The following is a 15,129-nucleotide window of genomic DNA, read 5'->3' on the forward strand; positions in this document are numbered from 1 at the left end:
TATAGGTGTATACACGTAGTTTTACGAACAAAAATGTAATCTCCTGTCATTGTGTCCAACCACGCCGTTGTTTTACAAGGAAATGATTTATGATGTTCAATTCTAGTACGATCCCTATTTTTTCGATGAATTTAGGGGTAAAATGAGTGCTAATGGAACCTAACCTAACAGGCCTAACCTAACCTCATGTGAATGGTTCGTGGGCTACCCGTGGATGGTTTTTGGGGCTAAAGTCAATGGTTTGTGGTGCTACCTGTGGATGGTTTGTGGGGCTACCCGTGGATGGTTTTAGGGGCTAACGTCAATGGTTTGTGGGGCTACCCGTGGATGGTTTTTGGCACTAACGAACAATTTCCAGATGTGAACCTCAGTTTTTTACAACAGATTCGTGATTAGGAGGCCAAAATTAGTTAGTATACCAAAAATTAACGAAATTGGTGACTTTCTCTATATTGTAAATTCTTACCCAATTTTTTTTTGAAATCAGAAATGCAAACTATGAGTTTTAAATATAACCCATATTATTTTGTAATTTTTTTCTTTTTTTCCTTACTTCAAAATTTGTAGAATGTAAATATCGTGAACCAATATCGTGAAGAAAATATTGGTGCTGGGTAATGCAGGTTAGAGGCCGGAGGGGGAGGGGTGGAACACAATCCTGCCTAGGCCTTCAGAATATCTAGCTATGGGGCTGCTGGAACCACAGGTGCAAGAACTTCCCACAGACCATTCCACTCATGCTGCCACTCCTTGAATTACTTTCTGTGCTGAAGCACCATTTTCTTAACACACTAACTGCCTCGGGATTTGTCACGTGGCTGTTGGACTAACATAATAGTAGTGTCTTATTTATGTAGAATCAGATGTGATTTTTTCCTTGAAACTTTTCTAGGTCCCCTGATCCCCATGCTGTATGAAAAATCGTGACTACTTTTCAGCTGATATTATTGCATTATCTGTATTTGTTTTGTGAACTCAAATATTGAATCTGTTTGATTTTGGGAGGTACCGTTAGTACATTCTAAAGATTTGTTATACTTTCCACCACATAATTCATCCAATTGTCTGTGATTTGCATGAAATTTTGCCCATTTCACTAAATGGAAAGGGTATCTTAAACTTATGAACATCAAGGTAAAAGACAGATAGTGCATTATGTAGCCATGTCTGGTGTCTCTCAGAATGAGTATTTATTCTTTTAGCCTACTTCATAACATTTTGTGTTACAAATCGGTTATACGTAAATTGAAAAAGTTTTGTTGGAGAAAGAGAATATTTCAACTCCGTAAATACAGATTTCAGCACCCTCCCTTCTTCCATCCTCCACAAAAAAATAATTCAAAACTACTACTATACACCAATTGTTCAAGAAAATGGTTGGGGAAGAATTGAAGGGTGGACAGATGTTTATACTGATCTACAAAATTTGAAAGATATCCAATGAAACAACGTTTTGAGAATAAGGGGTGAAATTTTCAATTTTTCGTCCTAAATTCTTAGTGTGTTATTATTGTATTACAACTGAAAAAGTACTAAGGTCACTGTTTGTCTTGTCCTGGGATGCTGATCAGTTTCAAATATTCTTTATTGGCTAAAAACATGAAATTTCATGTAAATCAAGTTGGATGGATACTGCCATCTCTTCTGCTTTCATATTGGAATTTCAATTAGCTCTGAAAGCTTGACTATATGATTGAGAGGTATAATACTGGACAGTAAAAATGTCGGGTAAAACAAGAGAATATTTTGATTTTGTGATCAAAGGCCTTGGGTCCAATCCATTGTATGTTTACATTACATATGCATGTAAATTGTTGGTAAGAACCAATGTAATGATTACATTACCAACTGCTGTTTAGGGATGCTAAGTAATCCATCCCATCATGTTCATTCCCTTATCCATCTGTCTGTTAAAAGAACAATTGCATTAGGTCTACATCTTAAATTCTTTATGAACCAAGAAATCATCGTTCGGCCAATAAGACAGTGCAGACATGCAATGCTCACAACAGTAACACATCTGTAGCAGAGTCAATTACTAGGGTGAACCTTATGATTCAAAAAGTCCTTAGTCTGGCAAACTATAACCTTTGACAGAGTAGCACTAGTGATTTATGCACAATATAAAAACACACTATTCTTTAATATGTCCTAATCTTTGTTTGAAAGATTTGAGTTGTTACAGTATGACAGATGTTTATTCAAAACAACAACCCTGTATAGATGGTAACCATATGACCATGCTTCAATTATCTGGATGCCAATATTGTCATTATACATGTGTGATACAAATTTGCTACATTCATAAGTGCACATGCTAAAGAAGTGGGATGAATATTTACTATGTAATTATTGCTGAATGATTTTATGTGTACCCTACGTTGTCACGTGGACCTGCAATTTGCTGATTTTTGCCTATGATAAGGACTAGGGCTTTGAAATCTTCAAAAGAAATAGCATCTGCCACATTTAATGAATTTGAATTTTGTTTGTTGGGGGGAATTCAGTTGGCAAAAACAAAAATGCTTGCATGAGTAGGCTAGGCAGGTTTGTTGTGTTGGCCTTGCTTGTTTTGATACCCAACTGGCAGCACACCATGTGTGTACAGTTTCTTGAATATGTACCTGTCCCCCTTCCACAGTTGCCAGAAATAGTAAGTGTGTGTATTAAATAGTTTGGAAGAAAAAACACATAATTTTATTATTTGAAGGCTATGTTTCATGGGCAATCAGAAATGAAAAGCAGAGGGGGGCAGTATTCCTCTAAAAACAAACCAGGGGGAGAGGTCATTTGGTTTGCCGAGTGGCCATAGTTGTCCAGAAGGAGGACTATATCTCCCCAGAAATTGAATCCCGGTAGAATATCAAATTTCTTGCATGTAATTTAATTTCAGTATTAACACTAGATATATATATATATATATATATATATATATATATATATATATATATATATATATATATATATATGTCAACATGCCATGGATTGGCCAACTTGGATCTAAACAGTTTATTTTTGTTCTTAAGTATTTGTAGCAATTTTTCAAACCAGAAACACACTTTACAAGCATGATAACTTCTGCAACTAATTCATATCTCACATTAACTTCCAACCATATTCACTAACAGCAATAAAGGGTGATTAAAAAGTCAGGTTACCTAGGAAGTTTTCCTTGTCTCGTTAATTGTTCGTGCATGGTTCAATGTCCAGTTTCCTGTTGAATGGATCGGTCGCTGTGGTCTCCAGACCAATAGATTTTGTCCTTTGGGGTCATTTAAAGGTACTCGTCTAATTAGTTAAGATTCAGAACATCCAACATTGTGTAATGTGCAGACATGATTTTGCTGGACGTTCTGCAAAAGGTTCTGGAGAACTGGAAACATTACATGTACAAATGCATTGATGTTCAAGGTACACACATTGAAGATATGCTATAAATCCCTATGTAACCTGACTTTTCACTCACCCTGTACATCAAGTGTCTTTTGTGAATGGTGGGAGTGAATCTCCAAAATCAAAAGGTACAATTATTTTTTTTCCATGTTACATGGAATTAATGTATATTTGTGCCCAATTATGGCTTCTTGTGATTTAAAAATAACAGATTCACATGCCATGAACTTCAGACTTTAGTTCATGCTCCTAATTTTACATTCTGTCCTCGTGATTTCATATATTCATTGTTATTTTACCAAATTATTTATGTACATTCTAAATAATATTTCATTTTTGCAGGAAATTCTGAGTGGGCATCTGTTGAAATGTTAATGTAAATGAATCCATCCATGAAGCATTGTTTTCATGTGATGGATTACTGCAACGTTGTGCTACTTTAAAACAGTAAGCGTCCATCTTAGAAGAATCTGAACTGTAGAATGGATATGCCAGGATGCTCAAATAGTGGCTATGATTCTCTGAAAGAATTGAACTCCAGGATATCTCATTCTCACAGCAAGAAAGTGATAAAGCATGCATTAAGACAGCAAGTACGAAGACGAAGAAGAAACACTACCATAGCAGCTGGCAACTCGACCCCTTTGCCACGGATCATTGTGAAATCGCACCCTCAGCAGCAGACTTGTAAGTAACAATTATTCAGGAGTCACTTGACATTTTTTAACACCATAAAGATTAATACAGAGAAACTAGTACTCACTTTTTCTGTGAAACTGTTTTATTTGTAGTTCTATTAATTTCAGTGGTCACTGCCACCATCCTCGTTGGAACTTGTTGCACTGTTGCTTTGCGTGCTTCTATTCAATAGACTAGTTTCTATGTATTTGTCTACTACCGCATATCTCATTTCCCAATTATGAAAACTATGAAGATTATTTTTATCACCAGAAAACGTTTAACATTATTGTTATAATTTTAGTTATTTTACACTTTTCTCCCTCAATTTCTCAGTTTAACAGGAATGGCAATAATGAATTTATTTTTGTTTATGTTATAAACTACTGTGTTTCAACTACTAGCAATAAATCTCCCAATCACTAATACTAGGAGTATTCCACGAAAAGTGGTCCTCCTGCATATAAATAACAAAATGAATTAATCTCAAACTTATTAGTGTTTTTAATTGCATTAAGGTTTAAATGTTTATGAATGCATATTTCACCAACAAAACTTCTTAGCATCTGTAGCCTCTATGCTTCATAGACAAATGAAGTTTAAAGCATCACACATGTAACACATTTTTGTTAATGCTTTTCATTCATTCATTGTTATTATACTCATTTTTTTACATTTGTTAGCAGACACCACATAGTACTTCATAAGTCTGTAAAATCAGTTCATTATGAATCCAGTCTCGCATATAGAACCGTACATTTTGTGTCTGAAATATCACACACGTAATGCTGGAATGTCTCATGTTAGATGTACCAACCATTTTATATTTCTGCTATGATACTTGTACTTAAGAATAAATGTGTTATTTCAGAGGAATAATACATGTCAGGTATCCAGGGTTCAACTTTCGATGAAAATGTACACAAATGCGCAGTAGTGCAAACTGTGTATTATTATTATTATTTTTAAATACGAAACTACAATACCATTAAATTTTATTATGCCTGGAAATTTTTGAATTTCCTATGGATTCTGTAGTTTCATATAACAATAGTGCATGGTTACAGTATCGTGATATATAAAATTATTTTTATGTACCAATTGTTATATTTAAGAGTTAACATTCAGAGAATTATAAATAATCTAGCATATAGAGTTTCATGGGCAATCAGAAATGAAATATATAGTATATATATTTGAAATAGAGTTATAGTGGCCACGGTAGCTCAGTCGGTAACGCGTCTGACTACCATGCTGAAGGTCCCGGGTTCGATCCCCGGCCGGTTCAAATCCGGGAACTTTTCTAACGTTGGAAGCAGCCCCGTTGCCCACCCAGCGTCGAATAACATGGGTACCTGGGGGAAACCCTTCGGGGTAAAGGCAGTCAGGGGCATGGTGGTGATCACATCACCCCCACTCATGACCGGATCAAGAAAGTATGGGGCGTTACCCCCACACCCCCTATACACCTTCATGGCGTGGTGCTAAGCACAGGAGAACACTTTACTTTTTTTTATATAGGGTGCGTTCCGAAAGTCTTAACGAAACGAACGCATTCAACGAAAATAACTGGGCTCGTGAATCTGGTGAAACCAGTTATTTTACAGACTTATGGGACACGATAGGCGAAAGCGCAGGCGCAGCGTTTTGTTTAGAGAAAGTTTCCGCATGGCGTCAGCGGAAGGAATGTCCTTATGGCAAAAATAAACTCTATTATGGCCACTGTTACTCATTTTAATCACATTCTAAGAACGGTCAAGGCATACTTATCTTGTGCATGTTGCTTCATATCGCTATGTGTTAAAATTATAATACATTTTCCGAACTAGTGCAGTTTGAATCCATCAGCACGCGCTTTGTCTTAAAGGAGCAGACGATTTTCACGGAACAAACCAGCATCCTGGCCCGTGCGTTTGGTGAATCTCGTTCTTGCACGAAACGCACGGAATGCGACTTTTGGGACAGCATAATGAAACTCACGAAACGCACGGAAGCACTTATGGAACGGCCAGTTACCATAACTCGTTTAACGCGTTAAACTCGTGCGACTTTCGGAACGGGCCCATAGAGTTTCATTTCAATAGTTTTCAGTAAGTAACATACCTGTCAACTAAGAATGAGCATGCTGGCTACCACCAATTCAATAATACTAGATTCTGTAATCTACTTTTCCTATCATCTTAAACTGTGCACATTTTAGTTACTAAACATTGTGTGAAATTGAAACCGTGGGATTTTTTTTTGTACAACTTGCTGGATGTAAAGATCATACCTTGGCTATTTTTTATTCCCTCCCCTTCCTGTCAAAAATAGAGCATGGCTTTGACACTGGAGCTCAACTGTTTGATCCAACCTCTTTAACGGGACTCTTTTTCTCCTAACTGCCTACCATGAAGATATTAAGAATTAAATTAAGCTAAAAAGCAGGAACTGTATTTAATGTAGGGGTATGTGAATATATTGTAAGAATAGGGGTTATGCAGATATTTTGATATTACAGCCAGTGTACCTGAATTATAAGAATATAGTTTTCATCTTTCTTCGAGTGATCGTTACTTTTTGGTTGCTTGTAGAATTGTTTCCTATCATCTTAAACTGTGTATATTTTAGTACTATATTGTGTGAAATTGAAACCATGGGATTCTTTTTTTTTTTTGTACAACTTGCTGTTACACAGTCAATCATGTGATGTGATAGGCTATATGTATATATTTTTGTCATTTATTTTTAGCAAAAAGGTGTACAAACAGCACGCAGCCCCAGACGATGCGAGAAGTGTTAGCATCTATTCCAGGCTTCAATTTTAAACCGAGGAAGCGTTCCAGCAAGAGGCTGTCAACTGCAGCACAGATAGAACAAACAAAAGAAGGGTGCATTGATTTGGAAACTCCAGACTCTATTTTGGTGCATACAAATCTAAGGACTCTACTGAACAAGCATACATTTTCAAGCCTTCCTGCACTCTATCAGCATAAATTAATTGAGCTTCTTCCAGATGTAGACAGAGTTATGGGGCAGGATAATTCTTACAGGTGACTATCATTTTTTGTTAGATTGTAATTACTTATAGACACATAGAAATTCATTGTGAAAACTGGGTGAATTTTTTATTTAAATTCAGTATATAGAATAACATTTTGGTGTTTTTTCTGGTGAATTAAATATCAGATTTGATTTGGAAACATTGAACTTCAGTGCGAAGTTTGATTTTTTATACTTTTAAAATTTTTGTGTAAGTATGTTTTTCTTTCTAATAATTTAATGAACCAAAAGATGGCTTCTTATGAAAGTCATCAACATTTGTACAGAGGTAAATACTGTATATAATATTTGCCATAGTTATTGATGAAAATTTATATTTGCTCAATTTGTATTGTTTCATGCGAGTTGAATTTCTTTGTTTCTCTAAATTATTTTTTTTTGCCCATTTTCAGTAAAGTGAGTAACTCAGGTCTAAATAATGAGTTCTTTACACGAGCATGCTTTGAATGGCGGAAGAGGCTTGCAGAAGGGGAGTTTACCCCTGAGAATCAACAGAAAATGAAGGCTGATGCAGAACGCCGAAAAAGTCGCCTAGATCCTTGGAAGGTCAGTGTTGTTTGGAAATCTTTGTGTGTGTGTATATATAGCATGTGTGTGTGTTGGGGGGGGGGGGTCTGTATATCCATATGTATTATTATTAACATTACATTTCACCACCTTGTTGGTCAAGTGCATTGAGGGCTGGACTCATGATCACTTTGAATCTTGGTCTGATCATTTCTTTGTGAGTGTCCATTAATTTCATCTAATTTTCATACTCATCACTGCAATTATCCAAAACTGGCAGAAAAGTGACATTCAGTAACAAAAAAAATAGAAACACTGCATTAGTTCTTCCATTTTATTCACACCAATGAAAATTTGAATGGAAATGAAATTAGAAACACGGGTATCTATGTTACTTCCTTTGTTTTTTTTCCATTATTTAATTTTCAACAAATTTAACTGCCGAGGGTTCTGCAAAATTTGTCCTATTTTCATCACTTGCCATATCCAACAGATTCACACTGATACTGGCAAATTTACCCTCTACCTCAAATGAAACTGCCATACCCATCTATACCATTACCTGCAACGTTTGAGGTGGCTTTTACCTGGGGGGAAACATCAAAACCTGTACCTCACTAATGCAGTCTCTACCACAACATCCCGTTCAATACATGATCTCAGATAGCAATCATCCATCCATTACCTCAATGTACCAACATCTCAGTGTGGAGAAGATGAGTGATGGTCTGCGTATTAGCCATGAGTGCAACAACCCCCCCCCCCTCCTCCTCCTCCTCCTCCATCCTGAATAAGGCCGCTCAGTAACTTTCCCAACCAACCCTATCTCCACCCCCTTACCCCCACTGCATACTTCCAATCATGGTTTTCAACAAACCTGGTGAGAGAACCCTATTTTCTACAACAACTATATCTTCAATCTGGACGTAACAACTTTGCAGATTTAACACTCACTTTCATTTGTACCATCTCTCTTTTTATGACCAAAGATATGGCCCATGGCTGGAAAAAAATTAATTTTTCCAATGCCTGGTGAGTGTTTCCTATTTCCTTCTGGCTCATCTTCCTTTCATTCACTACATATATATTTCAAAAAGATATAATCAATTCCAGAGGGACATGTATTCTCAAATTCATATGGCATACAGTATGCTTCCTTGCAGCTTAAAAATGGTAATGCATTGCACCTCTCTCTCTCTTTCTGGCTCTACAGCCCTTGGTGGACCTTGGCCTCCTCCACAATCAGCCTCCATTCCAATCTATCATCAATTCTTCTCCTCCATCCTTTAATTTTCATTGTCCGCAAGTTTGCAGCGACGTCATCTATCCATTGAAGTCGTGGTCTGCCCTTTCTTCTTGCGTGGTGAAGCTTTTCTTTCAACATTCTTCTTGGCATCCTATCGTCCACTTTATTCTCTGGGCTTTGACAAATCTCACTATATCTTGGCCTTTTATTAAATCATCTAGCTCTGCATTATATCTTATTCTCCAGTCGTCATCTTCCTTCACAGGTCCATATATCTTTCTTAATAGTCTTCTCTCAAATATTGGACAGTTTCAAAGTCCAATTATCTGATCCATAAGTGACAACTGGTCGTACCAGTGTCTTATAAATTTTAAGCTTTGTATTTCTTGCGATCAGTCTATTTCTAAACAACTGCATATTTGCAAAATATGCACGATTGCCTGCCTGTATTCTTTCCTTTATTACTTTACTCATATCATTATCACTATATACCATTGTCCCCAGATATTTAAAACAAGGAACTCCCTCAAACTTATTATCTCCAATTGTCAGATCTTGAGGTGCTCTTCTGATCTCAGAGTTAGACATTCTCATATACTTTGTCTTTTTTCATTTACATTGAGCCCTATTTTTATTGCTTCTCTTTCCATTTGCTCATAGATTTGCTTAAGTGTTCTTATTGTTCTAGAAATGATTGTAACATCATCTGCATATGCACATATTTGACTGGATTTTCCAAATATGGTTCCCTTTTGATCAACTACATTCATTACTTTGTGCAATGCTAGATTAAATAATACTGCCGAAAGGCCATCCCCTTGTTTCACTCCTGTATTGAATTTAAACTCTTCACTCAGTTTACTACAAACTTTCACTCGTGCATTAGTACCACTCATAGTCATTCTTATTAGTCTTATTATTTTGAGGGGAATATTATACTCTTCAAGTACCTTAAACAGTTCATTTCGATTAACACTGTCAAAAGCCTGCCTGAAGTCAACACATAAAAAATGAAAATCCACATCATGTTCATAAAACTTTTCCATCATCTGTCTAATTATAAAAATCTGATCAGTAGTGCTTCTGCCATGGCGAAATCCACATTGGTACTCTCCCAGTATATCTTCTGTGTAACATTTTATTCTCTCACTGATCAATCCTGACAAGATCTTATAGACCACACTAAGAAGTGTGATGCCTCTGTAATTTCCGCATATCAATTTATCACCTTTCTTATAAATTGGGCATACTATTCCAGATTTCCATTTATGTGGCATTGTTTCATTTTCCCATATCATTACAATCAATCTATGTATTGCTGCCAACAATGTGTTACCACCAAGTTTGATAAGTTCAATTATCACCTCATCCTCGCCTGGAACTCTATTATTACTCATTTTCTTCATTACAAATTCAACTTCTTCAATACTAGGTACTTGTACCTCATGACCATCCCTATTTTGTATATTCCTATTATACTGCTCTTCTTCTTCTTGGTCTTCCACTTTACTCAAAATCTCTTTAAAGTGCTCTGCCCATCTATTGAGTATCTGATTCTCTTCTACAATTACTTTCCCATTCTTATCCTTACATACTTCTATTCTTGGCTCAAATCCTATTCTCATTCTATTTATAGCTCTATAGAATTTTCTTATTTCACTTTGCTGATTTAGTTCTTCTATTTCTTGCATCTTCTTTTTATACATCATTTTCTTCTTTTCCTTGCATACCCTATGTGCTTTCCTTCTTAGTTCTTTATACCTCTCAGTATTACTTCGAGTTTCCCTCTGTAGCATTCTCTCTCTAGCTTTATTCTTCTCATCTATAACCTGTATGCACTCTTCATCAAACCACTCATTCCTTTTAGTTTTCTCTTCTCCAAAAGTTTCTTGTGCTGCCTCCTTTATCACTCCTTCTATTATTTCCCATTCTTCCTCAACCACTCGAAGTCTGTTATTCTCTTTCTCCTTCAGTTTACTCTGTACCTTACTTACATATTCACTAATAACTTCTTCGTCTGTCATTTTTTTCATATTCCACTTCTTTCTCTTGGCCATCTCGTTTCTTTGCACCGCTATCAATTTTTCCCTCATTACTAATTTTACCAGGTAGTGGTCGCTATCACAATTGGGCCCTCTGCAGCTTCTCACATCAATAACTGATGAAGTATGACGTGCATTAACCAGTATATGATCAATCTGGCTTATTGTTCCGTTAGGTACCTTCCATGTTCCTAAGTGAATTCTTTTATGTTCAAAACAGGTACTTGTTATGATCATGTTGTTCCTGACAGCAAATTGGCAAAGAAGGTTCCCATTCTCATTGTTTTCTGCATGGAGAGTATGCCGCCCTGAAACCCCTTGTTGATTCTTGTCCTTTCCTATCTGAGCATTAAAGTCGCCCAATACGGTTATCATATCATACTTTTGGATCTTTCTACATGCTTGTTCCAGATTGTCATAGAACTCTTCTTTCTCATTCTCATCTTTCTCTTCTGTAGGCGCATGTGTTTCTAAATCTTCCTCTCAACCGTATTCTACACATCCTTTCATTAATTGCTTCAAATTCCATAAGACTTTTTCTCATCTTTTTGGTTATTATAAAGCCTACACCGAATTGTCCGGTCCTCCTCTCTGGTCCACTATAAAATAATGTGTACCCTGGCTTATCAATTCTTCCTTGTCCCTGCCATCTAATTTCCTGAAGTGCAACCAGATCATACCTAAATTTTAATATCTCATTTGACACTTCATTCATTTTCCCAGGTCTTAACAAAGTCCTGACATTCCATGTTGCAAGTGATAAATCATTAGTCCGTAAATATCGCCAGGTTCGAATTCCATTACATCCATCCATCATCCGAGGCTGTTGCATTGGTTTCACAACGGTTTTATTTTTTTGCAGGGTGGGGTTGTCGGCCCCACGCCCAACCCCCAACCTGGAGGACCAGGATTTGTATAGGGTTTTCTCCCCTAGGTAGGTTGGCATTAGCATGCCTTCGGAGTCCTTCCTGCCCCTCGGTTTTCTGTCAGGGTTTCCTTCCCTTAGCCTTTGGGGATCCCTCCCCTTACTGCAAGGCAGCAGTAGCTGAGCTTATTTAGTGGCGGCTCTCCTCGCCACATGGCAGGATTTTCTTCGGAGACTTGCAGCATTTACCGAGATGCAGTTGCCACTCCACATCTCACTGCCTCCTCCAATCCTGCTGCTGCTTGTCCCCGACTGTTTCCAGCTAACCAACATATCTGCTGGCCGTTCCCCTATCCGCAACCTGGGGACGTGCCTGGTGGCATGCAGCTCTGCCACTGGGAAGGTAACCCAGCCCAGGATGCATTGCACCTACTAATTAAAATATGGACCCTAAGATATGGTGCAACCATTGTGCAACACTGCAGTGTTTAAATGCCATAAACTTTTGATGCTTCTGTTCTCATTGTATGGAGAGATCCAAAAGGATCAGTCCTCTAAGAAGAACAAAATGTATCACCTAATTTGTGATGGTGATTGAACCATAATGGAGCAGCATTTCATTATTTCAAGACTATATTGTACATCTTAACTCATGCCACAGTTAAACAAAGTATACTCATGGGAACACGTGCTCCCTTCATCAGACATTTATGTATATTTTCACTAAAGATATCAACGAAAAACTGTTTTCTTATGCTTGTAATAACCGTAAACTGAAAGAAAATAATTCTACAATGCAAGCAATGCATACATACGAGAAAAACTAATACTCATGGGGCCACAGATTTACAACCTGTTCATTTATTTACATTGGATGGAGTATTGAGATAGAAACGTGGGTTGCTTTCAGAGAGGTAGCAAACCACAAAGCTGAGAATTACAAAAAAACTAGAAAATGTGAAATGATCTTTCGCATTCCCATTGTATTTCTCCCAACAATTGTGGTAGCGCAGTAACTAGTTGTCAAACTATCACAGGTATAGAGGAATGAAGATTTGTACAAGTAGAGTGAAAAAAGTGAGCAATGTTGTATTTTTCCACTTTACAATTCAATTGTAATAACTAAATAATTTTATTACAGTGACTGTGTTGATTTTTATTAGCATATCTTTTTGGCTAATCTTGACGATAAGGATGATTGATAATGTGGTAAAATTGATGACGGGACACTCAAAGAACACCCATGCCCAGGCTGGGATTTCAACCTGCAACCCCTGACATCATTGTGCACTGTGCTAACCACTCTTCTGTGGAGGTGGACAGCGACTGTGTTGAAAGTTGTAGCATGTGTATAGAATGTACTTCACTAAAAGTGGATTTTTCTTGCTTTTCTGGGGAAGTCCATCATTGACACATTTATAAATATGTTAATATATACTTTCATATCTAAAAATTATTAATTTCAGATCAAACATTTTGAGCCTATTTGGGGTGAAAAACCAGAATCTGATACAGACTACTCCCAGCTACTTTTGTCTGATTCCAAGCCAACATTAAGATCTTCTGTAAAATGGAAAGCATCAGCAAGTAGACATAAAACAGCATCTCCCTCATCAAAAGCAAAATGCACAGCTACAGCTAGTGAAGAAAGTCAACTTTTGGAATCAGCTGCAGTCTCTCCAAATATTGTAAATCCACAAAAGAGGCCGATTGAAGAGGAAGAAGAATCACTGAAGAAATTTAAAGTAGTCATAAGCCCTCCAGATAAGCAAGGTAATTATTTGTGTTTCTTGTACATAAATAAATATAGAATTCTGTGGCTTAAATTGGGACAGCTTTACTATCCACATGCAACGTTATTGTAGCAAGCTTGAATATAGGCCAAAATTGTTAACATTATAGTTTGTTTCATCTGTAACTATTGCACAATGGTACTTGCAAAAGTCAAAATGATAATTTTTTTGGAGGCCAATATCTTTATTGACTCTGTATGATACAGGGTGACTGCTCACAGGGAATTTGTTGAATTCCATGAATTGTACATGGATTTTATGTGAGTTTTCTTTACAAACATGTAAATTACTTACGTGAAATTTGGAAGATTTCGTACTTCCGCGTTGCACAATTTAATGGTTCAATCCTATTAATTTCGAAGATCCACTGTCTTCATTCACAAAAGGGTACGGCGTTTGAAGCGGAGATGGTACCGCGTCACTACTTTGTTTGTTCCCGGGCGGCGGTGGTTGCGACCCACCAAAACAGAAAGCTGGAGTATGGATGAACTTTTACAGAAGAGCATTCACACACAGCTGCACAGAAGATGACCTGCAAGATGAAATAGCGTGCGTAACGGAAATAGGCTTAAACAACGGTTACACCGAGCGCCAACTATCCATGTGGTGCGCAAAAACAGAAGCCCAGTTCAGACACCCAAGAAACAGAGATAACCCGAACCAAAATCCTAAACCCAAATGGATCGCCTTTCCATACCACCCCACCACATCTGGAAAATTTGCCAAAGCCCTCAAACCCTTCAACATCCGAGTAGCGCACAAACCCATATCCCAAATCGGAAGGGCACTACCCAACTTCAAGAGATACTACCTACCCAAACTTGCATCCCCCGGTGTCTACAAGACCACATGCCAATGCCACAACACCTACATTGGCAGAACCATCCGCACCGTCCAAGAACGGATTAACGAACATGTAAAAGATGCCAAAAACGACACACCTAAATCAGGCCTCTCCCAACACCTCCACTCCACGAACCACACCATCTCCTCCATATCCATACTTCACCCAACCGGCTCTGTCATAGAAAACACCATCAAAGAAACCCATGCCATCATCCAGCAGAAACCAGCACTAAACCTGGACAATGGGCAAGCACACCCAACTTGGCACCCTGTCCTCAGAAAGATCCCCGACCTGAAAAAGAAAAGATGCCATGCACATACCCGACCCCCCTCCAGTCACGCGGGGAACAGGAACGGCACATTACCGAGCAATGCTGCCCAGCCCCCCAACCCCCAACCCCCAACTGACAACGCCACCGGACAACAGGAAGCAGACGACACAAACCAAGATGCGCGCGCCAGTGCTGCCGAACGGGAAAAATCGCAACCACCGCCACCCGGGAACAAACAAAGTAGTGACGTGGTACCATCTCCGCTTCAAACGCCGTACCCTTTTGTGAATGAAGACAGTGGATCTTCGAAATTAATAGGATTGAACCATTAAATTGTGCAACGCGGAAGTACGAAATCTTCCAAATTTCACGTAAGTAATTTTAAACCGCGTTTACCGCAACCACCATGAAAACATGTAAATGTCTATAAATAAACATGTAGTTG

General features: G+C 37.8%; 1 protein-coding gene across 2 annotated transcripts in view; it reads left to right on the forward strand.

Annotated features, from left to right (window-relative positions):
- LOC146001574 (uncharacterized) overlaps positions 1-15,129 on the forward strand; it is a 40,705-nt gene that overhangs the window by 5,079 nt on the left and 20,497 nt on the right. For both annotated transcript variants that reach the window (XM_083139062.1, XM_083139063.1), the window contains exons 2-5: positions 3,736-4,080; positions 6,803-7,103; positions 7,506-7,659; positions 13,240-13,546. In XM_083139062.1, coding sequence (XP_082995188.1) covers positions 3,876-4,080; positions 6,803-7,103; positions 7,506-7,659; positions 13,240-13,546 — 967 coding nt within the window. In that variant the 5' untranslated portion in view covers positions 3,736-3,875. The remainder of the gene's footprint in view (positions 1-3,735; positions 4,081-6,802; positions 7,104-7,505; positions 7,660-13,239; positions 13,547-15,129) is intronic.

The sequence above is a fragment of the Lepisma saccharinum genome, chromosome 17 (assembly GCF_977018435.1).
Source record: "Lepisma saccharinum chromosome 17, izLepSacc3.1, whole genome shotgun sequence".
In the NCBI taxonomy this organism is placed as follows: domain Eukaryota; kingdom Metazoa; phylum Arthropoda; class Insecta; order Zygentoma; family Lepismatidae; genus Lepisma; species Lepisma saccharinum.